This window comes from Euprymna scolopes, chromosome 4 (genome assembly GCF_053919585.1).
Source record: "Euprymna scolopes isolate OS-2025 chromosome 4, ASM5391958v1, whole genome shotgun sequence".
Classification (NCBI taxonomy): domain Eukaryota; kingdom Metazoa; phylum Mollusca; class Cephalopoda; order Sepiida; family Sepiolidae; genus Euprymna; species Euprymna scolopes.
Window position 1 is genome coordinate 99,290,745 of NC_136485.1, and position 24,578 is coordinate 99,315,322.

Consider the following 24,578-nt stretch of genomic DNA (forward strand, 5'->3'; position numbering starts at 1 on the left):
ATAATGGACTTGTATTAAGTATGCTTTTAGAGATCGACATGCACAGAAATGTTCTATCTTGTTATATACTTATATTTGTGTTACAGAAGATCAGAAAAACATTGGTACCATCGGTTTCAAATCCAAAACAAAGGAGACCAGTTTTTGGTCGCCTATATCAACTCTCTTCATATATATGTTTATATCTGTCTTCCCTTGCATGCTCGTTATTTACAATTTTTGATCTTATTTTTATTATTTTGTAATCCTTTTCTTTCTTTCCTTAATTGATAAAATTAGTTTTGTTCCTGACAGCTCCTTAATTATTATAATTATTATTTTGATTTCATATAATTTTATATTAAATAAGTAAAGCATGCATGGTCCTCCGCTGAGTGCACAGTGAATGAGACTCGCCAACACTTCCATTATCTTTCCTAGATTTTTCAGAAGAATATACTTTTAGATATTAGATAGATTCACACAAACATTTATGACAATCTGCAAATAAGTTCTACTAAATTTAAGGTTCCGAAAGACACATGAAATTTATATTGGTGAAGAAGAGAAGAAGCCAACACAAAATATGAAAATAATTTTATTAGAAAACAACAAAATATGAAAATAATTTTATTAGAAAACAAAATATGAAAATAAATTTATTAGAAAATAACAAAATATGAAAACAACAATATGAAACAACAAAATATGAAAATAATTTTATTAGAAAACAAAAGCAATAATTAATCGAAACGTTTTCGTTTTCGATGTTTTACATTTTTTGTTGAATTTTCAGTGTTCCTTTCAAAACATGCTACAAAAAATCCATTTGTGAAGTCTTCATCTGTCGACCATCGTATAAAACAGTGGCTATGAGGATATCCATCTACTCCTCGTTTGAAAATTTCAGGCATAATTTCCACAAAAGAGAATTTATCTTGAAACTGTTCCATAACATTCTCAACCACTTCTTCATTTTCTTCAACAAAAATTGAACAAGTTGAGTAGACAACTTTTTTGACATTCGGAAAACTGAGGGCATGTTTCAAAATGGAAGTTTGAAATCTTGATAATCTTGTTAAGCGTCCTTTCGAAATCTCAGTAGAATCAATGGCAGTGTCCATTCGTGAGACAATTCCTACAAAAGGAAATTTTCTTTTATACTGACACAGCTTATAACAAATGATGATGCAACCCCAGAGTTTCCTTTTAAGAAGAAAATGGTTAATTCAATTATTCAGTAATTCTTGCTCATTTTTACACACATGTTGGCAAGTCTTTTTATGCCAGGAAAAATAATCCAAGAAAGAATTTATGTAATATCTAAAAAAAGGTTATCGAATGAGAACAGTCTACCTCAGTGGAATAAAGTAAAATTCAGTTTGAAATTCCTGGAAGTTACAGCAAAAGATGACAAATTTGAAGTGTGAATCATGTAATCTAAATTTGCATTAAACATAACAACAAGGGAGAGGTTACAGGAGGCAATTTACCACTAGAGTGTTTTATTTTATGTTGTCTCCAAATAAAGTTGGAATTTTTTTGTGTGTGAAAGTTAAATAGGAAAATGGTTGTGTTGGGTTCAATTGTTAAATTCTGGTAAGTGCATCTGTAATAGTAACCAAGTTTAATCAAATTTGACTCTCCCGCAAAAAATTGATATAGCTTAAATCGAGTTTGAAGATAGAGATGATTTTAAAGAATAAAAGTAATTTCAAATAAAAATAAAAACTGGGATTTTTGGAAATAAATACTTATGCACTTATTAAAAGGCAAACAAGAAAATCTATTGATAAAATCGTCGTGGGGACTCACCCACACACAAGATATGAACGCTTCTGAACAGTATAAATATACTAAGAGGTACCAACTCTCGTGGTGGTGTACATGTTTGACTCATTCTCTATGTATTGTGTCTTATTGTCAACAAAATAATTTTTTCTAAACCATATCCATGTTAGAGTCTTTCTTAGTGACCCCTTCTGGCCACAAACTCTAATTCATAAAGAGGATACCTATAACAACAAATCTTGCAACAGAGAACTTTAATTCAGAAAAGGACCAGCAACAACAAAATCTGTTTTTCAAACAAAAAAGAAAGAGGATAAACTTACGCACCAAAATGGATATAGTATTCTCAACAAAAAAATAGTCTTTCAACTAGAACTACTAAAATACCTCGTAGAAGTCCAACTCATGGTATAAAAAATAAAACAAAATATTTTGTCGGACATCGGAAAAAGAGTTCTCCAAATTGTACTTGGAAGAATATTTCCATTTAAAACTAAGAGAAGAAATCAGTAAGCAAAATTTTTTCTAATCCAATATTTTTTCCTCTCAGAGGAAAAATATTTGAACATTGTTCAACTTACATCATTAAACTGGAATCAGTAATATTACAGTTGCTATTAGAATAAAAAATTAGTAATATTACAGTGGCTATTAGAATAAAAAATTAGTAATATTACAGTGGCTATTAGAATAAAAAAGCTCTTTTCTCAAGTAAATTTCATTCGAGGGGAAAAGTCTACAAGTTTAAAGAAAACATCCATATGTTCCAAAAACAACAAATGCTACAACAATAGAAAATTAAAGAACGGTTAATCCAACAAGAATAAATGGAAAAAATTACTTTTACTTTTCAAAAGTTTGATAAATAAACTCCACGCTGACTGCAACATAGCATTTTCACAAAACACAATATGGAACACCATAGAGACTTATAACTATGTTCCCAATGAAAACAAAATGTTTAAGCCTTTCTTTAGAAGGTGCGTTGGCTGTGAAGACTAGCCTAATGCAAAACAAGTTTGACTACTTTTACGAAAGAACACAGCATATTCATAGATTACATCCTAGCTATAAAAAACAACAGATCTGGAGGTCACAGAAACATTATTCCACAAGAGATGGAAATGTTTTCATTTGGCTAAGTGAGACAATGAAGACTATTTAGCGTTAGAGTCGGTCATAAACAAGCATTGTAATGACTTTAAACTAGCAAAATTGTCAGCAGATGATTTTAAATGTCTCATTTTCACTAATGTCAGTGAAGGATGTTGAAATTAGATGGAAGAACTAGCAAAACTTAAATCTCACTCTACAGAAACTTGCAGAGGATTGAATTATAAGAATGAGAAGCGGTTCTAAAAAACAGAGGAATCAAGCATAGCATACATAAGGAAAGTAAAGTATGCATCCAAAAATTACTCCCCCCTGAAAAAAAAAAAAAAAAAAAAAAAAAAAGTATGTCCAACCACATTCTCAGTACAAATCCAAAAATTATTCCCCCAAAAGAGAAAGATATTGGTTATCCTGGCGCTCTGCACTTCTTTGTTTACCTTGGAAGTGACGTCACACAAATCTTATAATACAGATGGCTACAATTGTAAAAATAATTTGTTTTATTTTTCTTTCATTTTGAGCTTTTTTCTCCCGTTTGTTTTTGTTTTCTACAATTAATAAACCAGTTTACAAGTAAAAAAATACTTTGTTTTACTTGTATAGTTTTGTATAGTTTTTTAACAGGTGCTTATGCAGTTTAATTAACCGTTAAGTAACGTGCCGACATTAACCAAGCAGAAGAACTGTTTATTTTATACGGTGTCCCACCAAATGTAAACAGGTAATTTTAAAGAATTTCCGATGGTAGAAAGGAAGCCCCCCCCCAAAAAAAATCGTGGCCACAAAGTGGGTGATCATTTTACGTTAAATTATTATAGAAAAGTGATCCCCCACTTTTTAAAACTAACATTTCTTCATATCTTGGAAACTACTCGTTCGCCGTAATTTTAAATGTTATTTTCGTTTTCAGCGACTCCGAAAACCTTTAAGAGTGGTAATTTTAAAGGAATTTTCGAGGGTGGAGTAATTCTTCATATTTACCTTTTTTTTAATTGAATTGTTAGGCGAAAGTACAGAATAGTTATAATACACCCTCCCTTCCCCATATCAAATAATAGGTTTCTAAATAATAGCGTTAAAAAATAGCTCGGGTCGTAAAGTGCAGGACTGCACGAATACCTATAAAAGGTAACGCCGGATCGGAAAAAGAGCTCAAAATGAAAATAAAATAAATTCTCCGCTCAAAGTAAGAAATGAGAGAAAAAAAAAAAAGTTAAACGGGAGAAAAAAGGAGCTCAAAATGAAAGAAAAATAAAACAAATTATTTTTACAATTGTAGCCATCCGTATTATAAGATTTGTGTGACGTCACTTCCAAGGTAAACAAAGAAGTGCGGAGCGTCAGGATAACCAAGATATTAATGGTGCAAAAGGGCTTATGAGAAGAGTGTTGAGGAGATTCCCCATACACAAGATATGAACTTTTCCAAACTGCCTAAAATATATTCAGAGGTACCAACTCGTAATAGTGTGTGTATTACGTAGCACACCATACAACTCTCGTTCTCTATGTATTCACTCTTGTTGTAAATAATATTTTTTTCTAAACCATATTCATGTTGGAGTCTAAGTGATCGTTTCAGGCCACAAGAAAAATAAAAATAGTCAAAAAGAAAAAAAGCAAACAAACCTGAACCAGAACAAGATGGGTCTACAAGAACATATTCTACTTCTTGGAACTGTGAGTCATTTGGATTTGTTGTCAAGAAATCTTGGCAGAAAGACTCCACAATAGTCGTTCCAGTCTTTGAAACAAAATTCTCTAATGTCTTAAGACGTTCTTCATCCATATCAAAGGCAAAGATTTTTCTAAACAAAACAAAAATATACCACATCATGCAAATTAGATGAATTAATTTGAAAGTCATGCAGGAGTTTTTGAATTATAGTAAAGAGTTTTGGAAAACACATAAAATTGATAAGGTTGTAGAAGGAGTTGTCAAAAAAAGTCAAAATAAAAATGTAAATAAAAATGTAAATAAGAAATAATTAAAAAAAAAAAAAAAAAAATTCTCAGAGCAAGAATAAATACTGAATTACTCGTGACCCGTTGGGTCAGTATGTTATTGAATTCATGTATGAGCGTGACACTTGTGATGTAAAGAAAATAGTTTTTTTTTTACATAACAGAAACATTTCTATGAAAGTATATTAAAATGAAAAAAGAATATAGATAGATTTCTATGAGTTGTTCTGTTTATTATAATTGATTGTTTTTGAAAAAAAAATTTACAGTTACTGAATTATAAGTGGTTGGCCATACTTATAGGTAAATGTGCACTGAACAGATACCATAATACTTATTATAGTTAAATTCAAATTTTGATATATCTGCTTTTTATTATTTTTTTTACATCGTTCATTTCTGTATTATGTTTAAGTTATTTTAAACCCCACTCTTCCCATGTTAAATAATAATTTCAAAATAATAACGTTAATATTTCAGCGTCCCAATTGTTCTTTTGTTTTTTTTCGCGTTTAAATTATCCAAATAAACAATTCTTAATACTGTCTGCTTTTTTTTTTTTTTTTACATCGTTCATTTCTGTATTATGTTTAAGTTATTTTAAACCCCACTCTTCCAATGTTCAATAATAATTTCAAAATAATAACATTAATATTTCAGTGCGCAGGTCAAAATCTGCAAAAGAAGCGATTTGTGTTTATTTGCTTACGTTGTTATGGGTTAATGTTTATGCGTGCATGCGCAACCAGATGTCGTAAATCGGAAAGTGGGTTACATCACTCGTTACAAGGTCATTTGAGTTTTATAATTATATAGATTTACTTGAAATTTATTTTGGATTTTAGATTTTATGCTATCAATAAAATTTTAACTTCTCGTTATTACTGAATTAGTATTGTTAGGCATAGGTGTTTGTAAATAATAATGGCTTGTATATTAATTTCACATAAACACAAAATTCTTATTTCCACTCTATTGCTGATTTGACTGAAAACCGATTTCATTTTCAACCGTAGCTAAATCTATGGGAATCTTATCACAGTAATGTTTATGATAAAATCTCCATCTTTCTCAATATCTCAGTTACATATAGCTGTAAAATTTTTTGTTAGTTTTCAATGAATATTGAATGAAGAATTTGATATTTCTTTATTCTTTCAAATCCTAAAAAAATGTGTTGCTTATAATTGAATTATCTTCATTTGATAACGAAATAGGGAAGGAGATTATCTAGTGTCCTTATTTTGCTTGCATCAATATAAAAGCAAAGATAAACACAAAATCGTTTTTAATGTGGAATCCAATTCCCTGAGTCGATTTACTTACCCTGAATTGCTCATCAGACTGGCAAGATGGGTTGTCTTGTTGCCAGGAGCAGCACAACAATCAATAACAGTACTGCCACTTGGTGGACATAAAATCTGAGAAGAGAAACAACTGGCCTGAAAGTAAAAGGATGATCAGAATTTTGAGATTAAAAAAAAAAAAAAAAATGGTGCTAAGTTAACTGCAATTTACTGCACAAACAATTATTATTCAACATAGTGATATCTATTTTACACACACACACGCATTCTCTTTTATCTCTCTTTTATATATATATATATATATATATATATATATATATATATTAGTAGAACCCTGGGATACAATGTTTTTCCAGACCCTGGTTACAGTATTTGCCCCACCTTATGGTGTTATATATAACGTTATTTGATTATATACATGTGTACCCTGGATTGTATTTTGTTACTAATTTTTAATGCTGTGTCCCAGGGTTCTACTGTATAAAAATAGTCAATTAAAAAACAACAAAAAAAACAAAAAACAAAGAAACCTGAACCAGAACAAGATGGGTCTACATATCTAAATATAGTTAAAGAATTATGAATGTATATATAGTGATGCAGTCATACACATAAATATAGAGATATAGTCATACTCATATATGCATAGACACAGCATATATAAGATGATGAGTGTGTGTGTATATCTATATATCTATAAAAGTGAACGTGTCTGTCTGTCTGTCTGTGTACATTTCCCTACGCAATAACTCTGTCAATTTTTAGTCTATAGACTCGAAATTTGAAATACTGGGTACTGAGATTTGGGAAAATCGATGTGACTGGTGTCAGCCAGAAATTTGGCTGTTAAGGGGTCAAATTTAAAAGATTTGACCTTTAAGAACTTTACCAAACTCCTCCGACAATTTTGGGTCTAGACACTTGAAATTTTAGATATAGGTTCCTTGAACCTGGATCTAACTTAATAAAGTGATTTGAGCCCGAAACTATAAATTTTAAGGGGTCATAATAGGGGTCAAAGTTTTAAAAAATTAACCATTTTTTTTGTTTTTTTGCTTTTTTTGCACAGCATACACCTCCAAACACCCGAGCAATGCCGGGCACCCCTGCTAGTATATATATATATATATAAATATATACACATACACACACACACTCTCCGTTCTGCTAGATCTACAGCATATGTGCTTACAATTATATCGCATAGGATTAGCAAATCTCTTGACGGTGGCAATCTTTCTAGGGCAATTGCTCTTGACATATCTAAGGCCTTTGATAGGGTATGGCATAAAGGTTTACTTCATAAGAGCGCTAGCTATGGTATAGCCGGAAAAGTCTTCTCAATTATTAAATCATTTCTTTCTGATAGGTTCATAAGAGTAGTAGTTGAGGGGCAAAAATCAGAAGCTCACAGTATTAATGCCAGTGTCCCTCAGGGGTCGATCCTGGGCCCAACTCTTTTCCTGATCTACATTAATGATCTTCCAAATCACATCCTTACATCATTTGTAGACATTTATGCTGACGACACTACCATTTATGGTAGCACATCTAAGACAGTAAACGACCAAGTTCTCTCCAATTCTCTCTCCTCTGATCTTGAGCACGTAGTACAATGGGGAAAGGAGTGGCTGGCTACTTTTAATGCATCTAAAACCAAGCTTCTCTCTTTACATCATCAACATTCTAATCCACATCTGGCATCAATTGAAATGAATGGCTCTCGTCTTCAGGAGGCTTCAAGTTTTGACAAGCTTCTGGGCTTGACCATTACTCCTGATCTTAAATGGAACACGTACATCAAATCTGTTGCCAAGACCGCTGGAAAAATGGTGGTATCTTTCTATCGATCCGGTAAATATCTCACTGCTGATTCTATTCTCTATCTATATAAGAGCCAGGTACGTCCAAGGATGGAATACTGTTGCCACATCTGGGCAGGAGCTTCTAGAAAGGACTTGTCCTGCCTTGATAGAGTTCAAAATAGACTTCGTAGCCTTGTAGGAGATGTCCTTTTCTCCTCCTTGCAACCTCTATCTCACAGAAGAGATGTTGCGAGTTTGTCTCTGATGTATCGTTATTTTCATGGAAAGTGTTCGACTGAGCTTCAATCTATGGTCCCCCCTCGCCAAACTTTCACAAGAAACACTCGTCTAGCTGTACACACTATCAATAATTCCCCCCACTCTTTATCTGTGCCTAAACCTAAACGTAGATTTCATGAACAAAGCTTCTTTCTTAGAACTGCACGCCTGTGGAATTGTCTTCCGTTTTCCTGCTTTCCGGCTGACTACAATATGGTTGTGTTCAAGTCTAACGTAAATAAGTTCTTGATGAGCCGTTCCATATAAGTTATCAAATTTACCAAATTTTCATTACTAATGATTACTATATTGTCCAATTTCTACTGTACACTCTTTAACCCTTATCCTTGAGTGGCCTCTTGGCCTTGATAATGTGGTGATGCCTATGTAAAAAAAAAAAATGTACAATCCACACATGTAAATAAACTTAGGGTTAGATTTAGAATAGGAGGTTAGGATTGCATATTGTTAATAAAAGAGTTTACTTCAAATGGGATGGGGGCTGTATTCATTGCGATACGTCAGATTGTGAGAATAAATTAAATTGTGTAACTTTTTACCAATTGTTTCACTGCATAAAGTTTAATTTGGCTTGTGTAAAATTTTAGGACAAGAACTCAAGTTCAAGAAATGGTGATTTAAAGTAATTGATAGGATGTGTCTTGCAATTTAGAACCTATTTTAGTTGAACAGGAATGGATATGCAGAATCTGTTAATCCATGCATTCCCTCATCATCTCATCCAGCTGGAATGAATAAAGATCATGTTGTAAATCTTCGTTTGTAATCATTCAACCTGAAATGTGTTTTTATATATATATATATAATATATATATATATATATATATATATATATATATATATATATATATATATACATAATCATTCAACACGAAAGGTGTTTTTATATATATCCTTCTTCTACAAATACTGAACTCAACAAGTAATTGTCATCGTCTTGTTTCCGTCATGAACCTCCACTATACAGCATTATTATTTTTTTTTTTTATTACATTTTCACCCTAAAAAAGGCACATTACCACTTTGATGTAGGGGGCTACTATCAGGGACATAAGCTACAGGAGTACTATGTGGGGAGTTGGGCAGCAAGATCTCGGCTCACATTACACTTGAACTTCTGTATGTCAGTACAGTTGGAGAAGCAGGAACCCGGAAGAGAATTCCAAAATCTAGCGGTTCTGGGGAAGAAACTACTGGAACAGAGGCCTCTCTTACATCTAGGGATCTCTACTGTGAAGGGGTGGGATTTTGCTGCTTGTCGGGTTTGTCGGGGGTATTTACGTCGAAGGGGTACAAATGCTTGCAGTTCATCGGAGCATTCACCGTTAAAGTACTGGTAGAACAGGCAGAGGGATGCTACATTTCATTGATGGGACAGAGGCTGAAGCCTAGATGACAGTTCAGGACATATTAGGTTGGCGACTCTTTTGAACCTTGTCTAGGAGCGAGAGACTAGTAGCAGATGAACCAGCCCAAATATGACAACAATACTCCATACATGGGCGAATGATGGCCTTATAGAGGTACAGGATACTTTCGGGCGTTAGTAGCTTTCTAGCATGGTAGAGAGAACCTACCTTTTTCGCAGCGGTCCTGGCAATGCTCTCAATGTAATTTTTCCAACTCCTGTTTCCTGTGAACCTTAGGCTGAGGAGTTTAAAAGATGTGCTTTCAGATAAAGAGTCTTTGGCCATTGCTATTGGTGGTAGAGAAGGTTTCTTGCATTGAAGGAAACAAGTTTAGTCTTCAATAGAATGAGACCATCCATTTTTGTCCCCATTCCACTACAGATTAGAGGTCATCCTTTGGTGTTTCTGTCATTTCTTTAGATATTTGTTCATTTGTTTTCTGTTGTGTCTGTTATAGAGTGTGGTGTCATCAGCATACATACCCATCTCACAGACAATTTTGTCAGAGAGGTCATTTATGAATATTAGGTCCAAGGATAGATCCCCGAGGCACTCCCGCATTTATATCGTATTGTTTAGATGTACGACCATCGAGGACAACCTGGATTTTTCTCTTATCTAAGAAGGATTTAATTATGTTAAGCATTCTTCCACTGATACCATATGATCTGATTTTCCTGAGAAGACCTTCATGCCATACCCTGTCAAAAGCCTTAGATATATCTAGATATCTAACCTCCCTTGCTTTGTCAAGTGAATGGTATATACGCTCAGAGATTACAGTTAGGGTGTCTGCCATGGAACTGGCTTGGCTAAATCCATATTGTTGGTCGGTCAGAAGTTTAGCATCTGTAAGGTGATGGACTAGAGCTTGGTTAATTATGGACTCAAATATTTTGGCGAAAAGTTGGAGGAGGCTAATGGGGCTGTAATTTACTGGGTCAGTTCTTTCACCAGAATTCTAGAAAACTGATACCACAGAAGCAGTTTTCTAGTAGGCAAGCAAGCAAGATTCATTAAGGCATTTGTTGTAAAGTTTGGAGAGAACCGGAGCTACTTTGGCGGAGCACTTTTTTAATAGCACAGCCGGGATGAGATCAGGTCCACATACTTTTGAAATGTCAAGATTTTTTATGATAGCATGCACCTGAAAAGGGGTGATTTTCAGATCGTCTAGTGTGGCGTCTGTCCACAAAAGGAAAGTCAGGGAGGGGGTGGTTAGCAGGGTCCAGTGTGGAGTTGGAGACAAACCGACTGGTAAGCATGATTGTTGGATAGTGGGGGAATTGTTGATTGCCCATTATTTACTACACTATTGTAGATTTTCCAGAAGTCACGGATTCCTAATTTCTGTGCTTCAATGTGTTTTTTGGTGGTTTCAGTAAATTCACTCTTAGCTGTCGCTATTTCTTTCTTACAGTTATTTCTGGCTTCTATATACTTCTGTCTGTTTGAATTGGACTTATGTCGGTTAAATCTATGGTACACATGCTGCCTTTGCGCGATGGCAGCTGCATAAGTTGAAGTAAACCATTGGGGAGAGTGGGGCTTGCTATAAAACTTCCGTGTGGGAACATATGCTTCAATTGCTGTTTTGAACAAGTCAGTGGTTTCATGTGCGCACTGTTCAGCAGGAAGTGAAAAGATATTTCGCCATGGGCGTCTCTGATGAGATCCCTAATGGCTTCCTAGTCAGCCTTTTTATAATATTTCGTTGTTTTGAGCAATGGCTCTTCAGTTTTGGCTCTAGAGTTTAGAGCGATTTCAACTATTATCACTACATGATCAGCATTCCCAAGTGGGCTGTGGGCATTCGTAACACAATCATTGGGAACTGTGGTCAGAAACAGATCTAAAAGTGATGCGTGTTGTTCTTGCTGGTCGGGGAAACGGGTTGGAAACATAACCATCTGTGATAGGGAATGAGATATAGAGAAGCTATGTATTGTGCTACCAGCTATGTCTGTGTAAGTAGAAAATCCAAGCCAGTTGTTGTGGTGGACATTGAAGTCACCAAATACATGCACTTGTGCGCTAGTGTCAAGGGAAAGTGCTGTATCTATGCTGTCAGAGACTTTGTTTATTAGGGTACAGTCCTGGGTTGAGAGAGAGAGCGGTAGAGAAATTAAAAGTAACTAATGTTATGTTGCATGTTAAGTCTAAAGCACATAAAGGCTTGACTGTCCGATTCTAGTTTTGTTTCTCTAGTCAGGGGGAGGGTGTTTCGAATATAGACTCCAAGCCCGTGTATATGTCTGTCAGAGTCCTTACGGCAGAGTGGGAGATATCCGGGCTTGTTAAAGTAGTTAGAGGGGATGGAGGAGTGTAGGTTAGTCTCACTTAGTGCTAAGATATCCGGGGTGTTTGTTAGGAGAAATGCTTCAACATCATTTAAATTAGTCCATGGGTGTCTCTTCATTTGTACGAGCAAACGAACCAATACTATGACAAATAGACAGTTTTAGTAATTAGTAGTATAGTTTTTTTTTCACTCTCTCCTAGTGTATGTCTCTTTCTTTCTCTCTCTTCATCTGTATTTCTTCTACTCCCACTGTGCAACGTTTTAATTGTATGTAATGTCTTAAAAATAAAAAAAATCTCAAAATTTCAAAACAAATTTTTAAATAATTTTTTTGGAGGCAAAATTTGTAAATCCTCTAAATCATAATAACAGATTTTTTTATGGGTTTCGTTAACATAATGAGTGATTTTTCTGACAAACGAAGAAGAAAAAGCTGTATTCTAGGTTAGCAGTATTTTGCGTCAACAGTTGCCAGAGTTGTCGGAAATTTTCTGTTCGATGTCTATCCTTGTGACCATGTCAATAATAAGGGTGCTGGAGGTAAACGTTTTATCTGGGCTGACATTACCCGCCTGATAGTCAGGAACCCGAACCTTGGATTTTACCACTAAGGAGGCTGTCCTAAATGCAAAGTACTGGGGCTGCTGTATTGCCATTTGATGAATGGATTCTAGACCATGCAGTAGCTTCTGGTGGGGCTTCTCGATGCCATATTAGTGGGTAATTGTTATGGCTTTACCTTTTCATGTGCTACACAAAAAAAAAAAATGAAATGAATATATATATTGATTTCTATTTCTCTCTTACTTTCCCACTCTGCCCTACTTTAAGCAAGTCTGTTAAACTATTCCACAAATCCCAAAACACCATCATGAAAAGTTTCCAGAAAAAATACACGATTAAACTGAGATTTTCAATATCCAACGTAAAACCCCACTACCATATCTCCTTCTCCAACATCAGGGGTCTACGTTCTAACCTTCCAAAGGTTGAAACCTAACTACAGGAGATTAACCCAGACCTATTATTCCTAAACAAAACTGGCATTGGACTGATTATTTCCTCTACATGAGTTCATAGTTAAAGGATACACTAACTTCCAAATCCAAGATCGCCATGGGCATGGAATATGTGCCTATATTAAAGATGGCTTTCCATGTGGTAGGGACATCTCCAGAGAAGATCCTAAATTACCTTATATGTGTTTCCGGGTTGCACTTGCTCACACTACTGCATTTATATTTGCTCTCTATCCTCCCCACAACAGTGGAGTTACTATCTTTAAAAGCATATCTGAGAAAATTGACCACATCCCGTCTGCTCATCCTTCGGCTAATATTCACGTCTGGAGACTTCAATGTTCACAATATGGAATAGTTAACTCATTCAAACAAGACAGATGATAAGGGGAGGTTTTGCTATGATTTCTCCATTGCTTATGGCCTCACTCAGATTGTTCACGAACCCACCCGTGTGCCCAACACTGATGGCCAGTATGCAAGTCTCCTAGACCTTTTTCTCACAACTTACCCTGAGCTATGTTCATCTTCTGTTCTGTCTCCACTGGGATCTTCCGACCACCCAGTTGTATAGGCTCATAAGAGTAGTGGTTGATGGGCAGAAATCAGAAGCTCACAGTATTAATGTTGGAGTCCCTCAGGGTTCTATCCTGGGTCCAACTCTCTTCCTAATCTACATCAATGATCTTCCAAATCATATCCTTAGATCATTCGTAGATATTTATGCTAGCAACACTACCATCATTGGCAGTACATCAAAGACCGTAAACGAACAAGTTCTCTCTGATTCTCTCTCTTCTGATCTTGAGCATGTGGTACAATAGGGAAAGAGGTGGCTGGTTAATTTTAATGCATCTAAAACCAAGCTTTTATCTTTATATCATCAACGCTCCGATTCCCATCTGGCATCAATTGAAATGAACGACTCTCGTCTTGAGGAGTCTCCATGTTTTGACACGTACATCAAATCTGTTGCTTAGGTCGCTGGGAAAATGGTGGGATCCTTCTATTAATCCAGTAGATATCTCACTGCTGATGCAATTCTCTATCTATATAAGAACCAGGTACGTCCAAGGATGGAGTACTGTTGTCACATCTGGGCAGAAGCTGCTAGAAAGACTTATCCTGCCTTGACAGAGTTCAAAATAGACTTTGTAGCTTAGTACGATACTATAAAATGGACCTGAGGTGGACTTGAGTTACTAAGTGCTGAGGGGGGGGGGCAATAGACAAAGGAACAGGAAACAATAGATAGGAAGTAACAAACAATGAATCTCTATGTATTTTTAGATCAAGCTTTTTAGAGTTGACATGACAGTAGAAACCTACAGATAAAACAGGGAAGGGCAGCTTCCGGTAGCTGGGGTGGGGTGGGGGTAGGGGACGTCAGATACCAATGTAGAGGAGACAGTTAGTTGACAACTAGATGCCTGTCGCGGCGGATGGGAGTTGGACAGTTTTAGAGTTGACTGTGAAACAGAAATAGAGATGAACGTAACATCAATAAAACGTAGAGAAGACACACACACAAGTCCAACAGTTAATCATATGTGAACATTGGCGTTTGTGTTTTTCCTTTCTTTGTTCCATGATTTATTATATTTCGATTTTTGTAAAACCGCATGTGTTCCCATCGACAGTTGCCAGCGAGAAAATGACGATCCGACTGTAAGAGGAATAGTTGAACGAAAAAATCCACAATACACGATGTTGGGAGTCGGCGATCTGTCAGGGCCGTGCATGTCTGGTCACACTAGTGAGGAATGCCCTTTTCTCTTCCCTGCAACCTCTTTCCCACAGAAGAGACGTTGCGAGCCTGTCTCTGCCTTATCGTTATTTTCATGGCAAGTGCTCATCTGAGCTCCAATCTATGGTTCCTCCTTTGCCAAACTTTCACGAGAAACACTCGTCTAGCTGAGACCACTATCAATAATTTCCCCTACTCTTTATCTGTGCCTAAACCTAAACGTAGATTCCATGAACAAAGCTTTTTTCTTAGAACTGCACATCTGTGGAACTCTTCTATTTGCCTGCTTTCCGACTGACTATATTATGATCGTCTTCAAACAAGTTCTTGATGAGCCGTTCCCCTCAAGTCATCCAATTTACTAAATTTCCACTACTAACAATTACTATGTCACTGTCCCATTAACCACTGTACACTTATTAACCTTTATCCTCGAGTGCCCTCTTGGCCTTGATAAGTGGGGACTCCTTTGTAAAAAGAAAAAATACATAAGAAAAATCGAGATAAAAATTTAAAACATCAAAAAGCAAAAGAAATCTGAAAAAGAGCCAATAATATCTTTGCAAATCGAAAACACCTATTAGAGATAAGTAGAAAAAAATTTGTGTCTTCGCTTGAAAACACAAAGACAATAATTATATGCATACATTATGTATTTTTCATTTTAAATTATTATGTTCAGCACTATAATTATCATAAAATTGAGCTTAATTTTGATCCAATCCTATTTTTACAGCTGTCCAGTCATTCACCAAATCAGATTTTGTTATTATTATAAAGCTTTATTGACCTATTTAAATAAGTTTGTTTTTAAGCTGACCACAAGTTAATAATGGAATAAAGATTGATATTTTTCATCATGTATCACTTTTTTCTTCAGGTTAAGCAGTCATTTTAGACCGGCCTCAACTGTTTAAAAAGGTCCAACTTTATGCCTTGACATAAAAACTCCAAAAAACTGACCACACATTAAAAAATGTCGTCTTACCTTGTCTTGAACAATTATTTCACCAGATTTATATAAAGGATGTTCATGGAAATCGGTTCCAGGTGGAAAGACAATTAGTGAAGGAATGTGAATGTCTCGAATAAATTCTTCAGATGTTAAAGACTGCAAATCTTGCAAAAAACTGAAACATTTTTATAAAAATGAAAATGAACAAAATAAATGATGCAAAGAAATTGTTTCATTTTAGATTTTTAAATATTCTCAATCTCCTCAGAAAATCCAATGCATTCTCTTCATTCTTGTTTTTTATTTTTTTTTGAGAAAAATAATGAAAATGAAATTAACTTATTGATCTATTTTTACTATAAAAATATTTTCCATCCATTTAAATTAATTTATTTCTTAATATTAAAACATTGATAAAAAAATGAATTATTTTATTTTATATTTAATCGTCATGAGGAGAAAATATTTTATAAAGATAAGAAATAGTTTTGTTGGCAAAAAAGAAAGAAAAGAAAGGATTTAAAAAAGTTGGCAAAATATAAGTGTAAAAGAAAAAATATAACATATATAATAAAACTTTGCTCTATCTTGCTCTCTGATTCAAATAAAAGTAAATGAAAACTGACTGATGGTTTGACCTAGTTGTCTGTACTAGTCAAATTGTTAATCCACTTTGAAAAGGCCTTCCCTCTTTTAAAAAACAGATTTGTCTTCAATTCGACTTAACATTAAATTTCATGTTAATTTTTATAAACAATTATCTAGTTGAAAGGTTTAATCAATAAAATACTAAAGAAATTAATTCATAAAATTGATATACTGTTGAATAAAGCAAAGTACAGTAACCAATAAAAGACACACTTAGAGCCACACCCATCTAACAACAAGTTTATAATTAACAGCAACTTCTACTTACCTGTTGTAATCTTTTTCTTTCCTGTGTCGTCTGTGATATCCTTCTTTTTTGAATTGTTTGCAAACATCTTTCACACGCGTTTTCAGAAGGTTGACACGAATATATTTTGGAATGCAGTTAACTAACAAAAAATAAAATAAAATATAAGTTTTAAAATATTCTTTTTCTTAAATATTGAATCTTAAAACAACCTTTAAATTTGAAATTTTTAAATTGATATATAATGCAGATAAACACTGTGGTTACAAGGATCACTGGCATAGAGGTAAAGACTGATGCAAAAATGTCTGAGTTTCAATTCCAGATTGAAGTACTTTTTAATCTAGTCACACTAAAGAGCTGTGATACAGCTAAAGAGTCTTTGGATAACATACATTGTATATACAGTAGGTAGCAAAAGTATTTGGTTCGTTGGTTTTAGCAGCATAAATTATATGAAAACAGAAACAATTCTCTTAATAAAGACTACATTTTGTATTATTAATGTTTTAAACTTTGTTAGATTAAAAACAATTCGTCACAGCTTTTTTTTTAATGTTCTGATTTAATAAAAAAATATCACTGTATCGAGCATCCTAAATTATGAGAGGAAAAAATGAACGAATCTCTTAGTAATCGGGAGTTGTCGCCCTCTGCACAACGACAAATTGTAAAACAGCACCGTCAACACACTTCTCCCAACTGCTTCAATAGAAAGCAAAATAAAATCATCAATTTGACCAAAATTAAAAATTCTATTGTTGGTGCAGTAATTGTACTAAACTCATTACTTTTAATTCAATAATTTTTCATTTTACTAAAATTTTTCAATTTGATGGTTTTTGTTCTTTTTTATTAACAAATTAAATTAAATACCAGTTAAAAATAAAAAAAACTATTGAAATTCATATGAAAAAAAAAAAGTAAATATTTGTTTCGGTCTACAATATATATTTTTTAATGGTGAAAAAAAAAAAAATACAAAAATTTTTTATTAATGTTATTTTTAATTTGCTCCAAACTTTTTTATACTTCAACTTGACCAAGGTCATGCTATATTTGAATATGTTAGTTTTGGAAATGTATCTCGTATAATTTCTGAATGAGAAATTCCAAGAAAAAATGTGTTTTGTTTGTGACAAAATTACCACAAAAGAATTAGCATAAAGATGTGAGTGGATAAAAACTAGACACAATTAAGCATGTAATATTTGTCACATGTACACAAATCGAGACAGTTCCTCTCCCTCTTTCAGGTATGAAACTTGAGAACAGATATGTGAAGAGTTGCTCTCAACAAATCACTCAGGGTATTGATAATATGTAAATAAATGTCAGAATGATCATTATCGATCATTGCTCAGGTTTATTCCCAAGCTGAGAGGCAATAAAAGATCCGAATTGAGGATTTTTTCTTGTCATTATTTTGTCGAAAGAGAACCAAACCGCACAATATTCTGATACAAGACAGGATGGTGATGAACATGGCTAATAACAACAGACTGATAATATTTCTACATTAATAAACAGTGTGTTATGCATTGATAATCAAACAACTTCAATAAGTCTAATAATGTTTTGACAATAGTGTTTCTTTGTGAGTGATAAAACAGAAATATGAAGAAATAAATGAAAACAATCCTTATATAAATACAAGTTAAAAGAAATTACTATGAAATAAAGTCATATTTAAGTTAAGAAAACATCCATTGAGAGTTTTTCTCACTCTCAACTGAACATAGAGCTCTGCTTTCTAAAATGCTGTTTTGATCAAGAGAGATAACAAAGAATAAAGAGTTACTCTCCTTTAAATACTATTTTTTTCTGGATAGAATCTTTCATCTCACACATCACTTTTGAACTGGGCTATTAATGTTTTTTTTTATTGTGGCTTGACCTACATTGGATTTGTAGCTTTGAATGTGAACTGACCTAGGCTGTTCCTGCTATATGACTGGAATTCTTTGGTGAGGCAACTCAAGTATACTCAATAATATTTCCAGTGAGAAAGTATAATTTTGTATGTTTTGCATGTTGGTTTCTGTGAGATGACGGCAGTAACTAATTTGTAAGACAAACCAAAATAGAAGATTGCACACTAATGTTATAAATAGTATTTCCAGTTTGGCATTAAATGTAACCCTGCCATTCCAGTAGTCTTTTGTGAAATCCTAATGTGCAATTTACTGCATCATGATTGTTGAACTTTCAGTTCTGTTTCTCTTGTGACATGTTTATACAGCTGGATCAATCATTGATATTAATAAAACGGTTTTCAGTTCAATAGAACATATGGTGTAGCTCTATAACTTCCAAGAAATATATCTAAGATTTCTGGTGTTGTTTCCTCTTCTTTGAGTTTTAAGAGTGCTATCAACAAAATGCTCAACCTGTCCATTCAATTGAGTAGGAAATGTGGTTGATGTTATTGTTTATGCATGAATGGAGAATGCACTTAATTGTAGTCACTGCGTGAACAGCCATTGAAAATGCTTTCCTTATTCTCAGTTGTTCAATGTAAGCGCTTTCCAAAAAGCTGTCATAATCAAAGAAAATAAAGAGTTATTCTCCTTTCAGCATTATTTTCTAAAGATGTTCCATCTAACAGTTTCGAAATAGAAAAAAATTATTTGAAAAATGTGGCATAGTTTTAGTCACCATAAATCTCTATTTGAATAGAATTTTATAATGTATCATCTTACCAAATGTGCTGTTAGTAGAAAGCAAATCTTGTACACAACTGAGGCCTTTCTCTTTTATTAACTGATCTGTGTATTTGGATATCTGTGTACGATATTTCCTCATTGTGTTCTGAAAAGCAAAAAAAAAATCAATTTTTTAAAAATACAATTTATTCTTCCTTAATCCAATTTTAATGATAGGAATTAACATTTTCAAATTGTTTTTACAAAATTTTTCTTACTGAAAGAACAAAACAAAAAGTGATTTTTATTTTCATTCCAAAAGAAATTAAATGAAAAATAACATTTGACCTATTTTTTGTTGTTGCTGTTAACATAAACAGTAACGATCGTAAATATATCGTATTTGTCAGAAGTGAAAACAATAGACATGAAAAAATGGAGTTATTCAGTAACTAACAAAATTACTTAATTCTCTTTTAATTTTGTAGAAATATTTTAAAGTCTTATTTTTATAAATGTTATGACATTTTCAAAGAATAAACATTAAAAAAATTCTTCCGAAAATTTTAAATCATATTTTATTTTTGTTTTCCATTTAAAACAAAAAATTTCTTATAAATTTAAAATTGAAAATCTAATGGTTTAAAATACCAAACAAGTACAAGATCTTTTTTCAAATATTTGTTTATAAAAATTCAAATTTTTTACCCATAAAAGGGTTCTCCAGGAAAATCCAGATACTATATATTTTTTCTTGTACATGCCATGTTGGTGGTAATGTCTGACAGGTTTTCAGATGTTGATGAAGATTGAGATTTTAAATGTCTGATACAGTGTGAAGTGTCAGCTGTGCACATGTGCGCCAAAATAAGCGGAGATTTACTGTTAAAAATGCACTGTTTATTTTGGAATTCAAAATTTTAAATTTAACTGTTTAAAGTGCAAGATTTTTTAAAAATAAATATATTTGCTAAAATAAAATTTAAATTTTCAACCCATACAATAGTGTTCTTCATGAAAATCTAGATAATATACATATATTTTTCTTCTTTCTTGTACATGCCATATTGTATGCTTAACACATTTTCAGATGTTGATGAAGACTGAGGTTTTAAATATACAATATCATGTGAAATGTCAGTTGTGTGCATGCATGTCAAAATAGAAAATCCACTGTTTAAAATGTTTGAATTCCAATATCAAGTGCTTTTTAAACTGAATTTTCTATTACTTCGGTATCAGACATTTAAAACCTCAATCTTCAACATCTGAAAATGTTGAAGGCATTACCAACAACATGGACAAGAAAAAAGGGGAAAAAATATTATCTGGATTTTATTGAAGACCCTTTTATAGGTTGAAAATTTAAATATATTTAAAAAATATCTTGCACTTCTCTGGTCTTTTAAACCATTAAATTTTGAATTTTGATATCAACAATGGTTTTCAAGCAGTGAAATTTCTATTATAAATTTATTATAAAACTTGGAAAATTACCATACATTAACTAAAACTATATTTATAAACTGTAACAAGTAGATAAACCAAATAAATATGTGATAGAATATAATGTTCTTCAGAGGAGAAGAAATATTCCTAGACTGAGGCAATGTTAATTTTTCTTCTCAATTGAAATTTTTCTTCTTGTTTCGATTTGTTTTTTTTTCACATTAATAAATATATCTAGTATCTAATTTTGTCATGAAAGGGCAAGTAAAAAAATTGTGGAAATTATGTTAATGCAAGGCAAGTAACATGATTTATAGTTTAATTTTATTCTATGGAAAATACTTTGTTTTTGCGTTAGTGTTCATTGTATCGCAATATTTTATGAACTTACAGAAAAAAATAAAGACAAGAATTATTTTTTGTTTTATGTAACAATAAAACATATCAGATATTTTACAGTAGTATTAAACTTATTCTTATGTGTAGATCTCATTACCAAAGAATCAGTGATAATATCTAACAAGCACTAAAAATTACATCAAATCTGCTAAAAACCGACTGACCCAAAATAGATGTTTATTTGTCATATCAGTATTTCATGTTAGGGAGTACATTTTTTCTTTGTGGCTCAAACTATTTTCTTGCCTACAGGATAGAAGTATTTATGGTATATTTAAAGCAAGAATTTTTTTTTTTCAATTTTCAGAGATTTTTATATAATCTCCATTAAAGATCTTGGAAATCCAGTTGTTTCATCTTTGCTTTCTGAACTTTGTGCCATCTTTGAGATGGCATATTTTAAAGTGAGTCATAAGTAGGTTTTATTTTTACTAATTCTCTGCTCCTCCGGAGTTCAACATGAGTTGAAAATTTTCCAAGCTGAGATACAAATCCAAATTGGGAATAGACATCAAATTCCTGTTATATACTTTCAGTAAAGGATAGAGAGTACATTCAATGCATTTTTTTTTGTGAATTGATTAACCCCAACTTGTCATAGATTTGAACTATATATCTCCAGAATGGGTCAGTTATTGACTAATAGTGAGTAAGAGAGTATTATGCTTAGTTAGTATGGGCATAATGTAAGTGAAGTTGCTGTTCACATGATCAGGATTGTGAAATACTCAGCCACCAGGATCTTATCACAAGTCATCACCTACGACAAACAGTCTTTTTTTTTTTTTTTTTTTTTTTACTAGAGGGAGGGGGCGAGTCTTATTCACAAAATTGTAGTCAACAAATTCATGATTATTAAGTGGAATCTGGATGCGATTCATAAATAAATCTAAAACCCTTAAAATTAATGGAAATGACAGAATTTTATGTTTCCAGTACTCGTTCTTATGCAAAAATTCTTAACTCTTATGCAAGCTCCAATTTTATTGAATTTTTGTAATAACAATGGCATTAGAGGAAATATCAACATAAAATAAGAAAATGGACTTACTTTGAAACGCCTGGATTTACAAATCCCTTTTCCAAAAATGATGTCATATAGAAGAACCTGCAGAAGTGCCATATTATCAAATAGTCCATATGGTTTATCTTCTAAAATCTTTAATTTTTGAGCAATATGAAGCAGCAAATGGTTGTGTTTGAGCGATTCACATACCAATGCGTACAGCTGTTTTTTGTTCTGTGAAATATGAAAAACAAATAACAACAAACAAGAATAAACTCCTGGAAATCTCTTCAATCTGTAAATGCCATTTCTAACCCTTACAGACAAAACATTCCATGCACCGAAAGACATTTTAATTAATTTTGTGTGTATATATCCAATCTGTAGCAATCAAAATAGAGAAAAATTGTGTAATTCAGGGATAAATAAAGTGGAAATTTGTTTTTCCCAAAAGTACTGTTAATAAAATATTGGATCTGTTGAAAAGTAAATTTGTGACTGTCTTATGAGGGTTATTAGGTGTATGTTGTTTAATTTTCAATTTTTAGTTGTTCTACAACTTTAAGTAACCTCAGATGCCATGTTTTAATTTGATGTTTACAAAACTGAGAAGGCAGCTATAAAACACGTAAATCTAAACACTTAAAACACTTAAAATATTTTAAAACACAAAAAATTAGGCAGGAACATAGAAAGTAACTTTTATTGTTTGCCGTAAAAGTTATTTGTTTACTGTTTTTTTTGTTGTCGTTTTTTTTTCATACCTTTATTCTCTTTGGAAATTGGTTTAGTTAACCCATGATCAATTAGAAGTTTTAAGGTGTAACCATAATGCACTAAAAAATTTTGTATAAGTGATAAAATGGTTTTATGTTGTTTGTTTTTATTATTAATTGAGGAAACATTTTGATTTAAAATCTCTTGTAGTCTGAAGAAAAACATGTTTGAAATGGGTAAATATTTTAGATAGTTTAACTAAATAGAACCAATGAAAATGGTGTATTATGTAAAAAACAAAACAAGCATTAATAATTCAAAAAGAAAAAACAAATATATTTTAGAATTTTAGTACTTTCGTGTACAAATGTAATGTAAAATGATATTTCATTCTGAACCATTCTAACTTTTTAAAGAAACTAATTAATCTTTTTACCATTAACCCTGAGTGGGAAGAACATGAAATGATATGTAATAACCTAAAAACATAGACCCCCCAATCCACCCATCCAAAAAACATGCATAATTTATCTGACTTAGTAAAAAGGAAAAAAAAAATGATTATTTACTAAAGTAAATACACACAAGAACGTAGAAGTAAATAGACACAAGAACGATTTGAAAATGAAGAATTATTGTACGTTAAATAAATTGTCTTTTTGTTGTTTTTTCTTTCTGTCAAGTTTTTCCGGATATTCACACATAATCACATAAAATTAAAATCTCAAATTTTTATTTTAAATTTGAACATTTTTTATTGATTTAAATTGCAAATGAAACCCTTGAATATATTTTACACAATCTCAAGATATCAACAGTACATAACTATTGAAAAGAATGAACCACCAAATAAAGATGTGCATTCTAATTTCATTGACTATCTTTGTCAGCTAGAGTAAAACATGAAAAAAGCTAAATCTGACAAAAAGTAAAAACTATAATGTGCAGAGTGTCTGAAAAAGAAACAAAAGTTTGTAAAATGTTTGATAATAAATTTTTAAATTACCAGAAGAAAATGGAATACACTTCATGCTAATAATTAATAAAAAAAATAAGATCGTGTAGCAATCAATGAGTTGTACAATAATTCCTAGTACTTGAAGCAACCCAGCAAAACTGAACAGCATTTAAGGTTTTTGCCAAATTCGTTCACAATCGAATAATTGAAACCAAGAAAATAATGAAACTAAAAAATTATCAAACAGATACAAAAAATGAATGGTGTTGATACTTGCTATAAAACAGGATTAAAAATTTCCTCAATTGTGTTAAGTACTCCTAAAATGAGGCCACAGGATGACCTTCACTATGTGAATGACATTTCAATGTCCTCTCTTGCAGAGTTAAAAAGAGCACTCCATGAGGAAACACATACAGCAACACCAAACGAAAGACACTAATCACAAAATTACACTAACTTATTATCACAACAGTAAACAAGTCATGCACAGTCAAATTCAAATCCTCTATCTATGAATCAGAGAAACACTATTAGATAAGTCACACCTATGTTACAGCCACCAGACACAATAAATTTGTGAAAAAAACAGTACTCCACATTTTATAGAACTTTCTTGCATGGTTAGTTAGTGCATCTGAAGCATTAGGTACAGAAAAATAGTGAATATATTTGCATGTGCACATAGAAAACTTTTGTCTATTTCACAAGACATTTTTCACAAGATATTATTAACATCAAATAGATGAACATTAATGGAAAAACATTTGGTATGGTTGCACACAATCTGTCTAGATTTGCACAATTGATTCATTTG

The 24,578-nt window shown here is 32.5% G+C and overlaps 1 protein-coding gene across 1 annotated transcript in view; it reads right to left on the reverse strand.

Annotated features, from left to right (window-relative positions):
* Positions 1-686: 686 nt before the first annotated feature.
* The window catches only part of LOC145269153 (28S rRNA (cytosine-C(5))-methyltransferase-like), a 62,916-nt gene continuing 39,024 nt past the window's right edge, over positions 687-24,578 (reverse strand). Inside the window, exons 2-8 of the mRNA XM_080124761.1 lie at positions 22,132-22,320; positions 19,290-19,398; positions 16,609-16,729; positions 15,726-15,867; positions 6,175-6,290; positions 4,513-4,691; positions 687-1,117 (exon numbers count right to left, since the gene is read on the reverse strand). Of these exons, the coding sequence (XP_079980887.1) occupies positions 723-1,117; positions 4,513-4,691; positions 6,175-6,290; positions 15,726-15,867; positions 16,609-16,729; positions 19,290-19,398; positions 22,132-22,320 (1,251 nt within the window). The 3' untranslated portion in view covers positions 687-722. The remainder of the gene's footprint in view (positions 1,118-4,512; positions 4,692-6,174; positions 6,291-15,725; positions 15,868-16,608; positions 16,730-19,289; positions 19,399-22,131; positions 22,321-24,578) is intronic.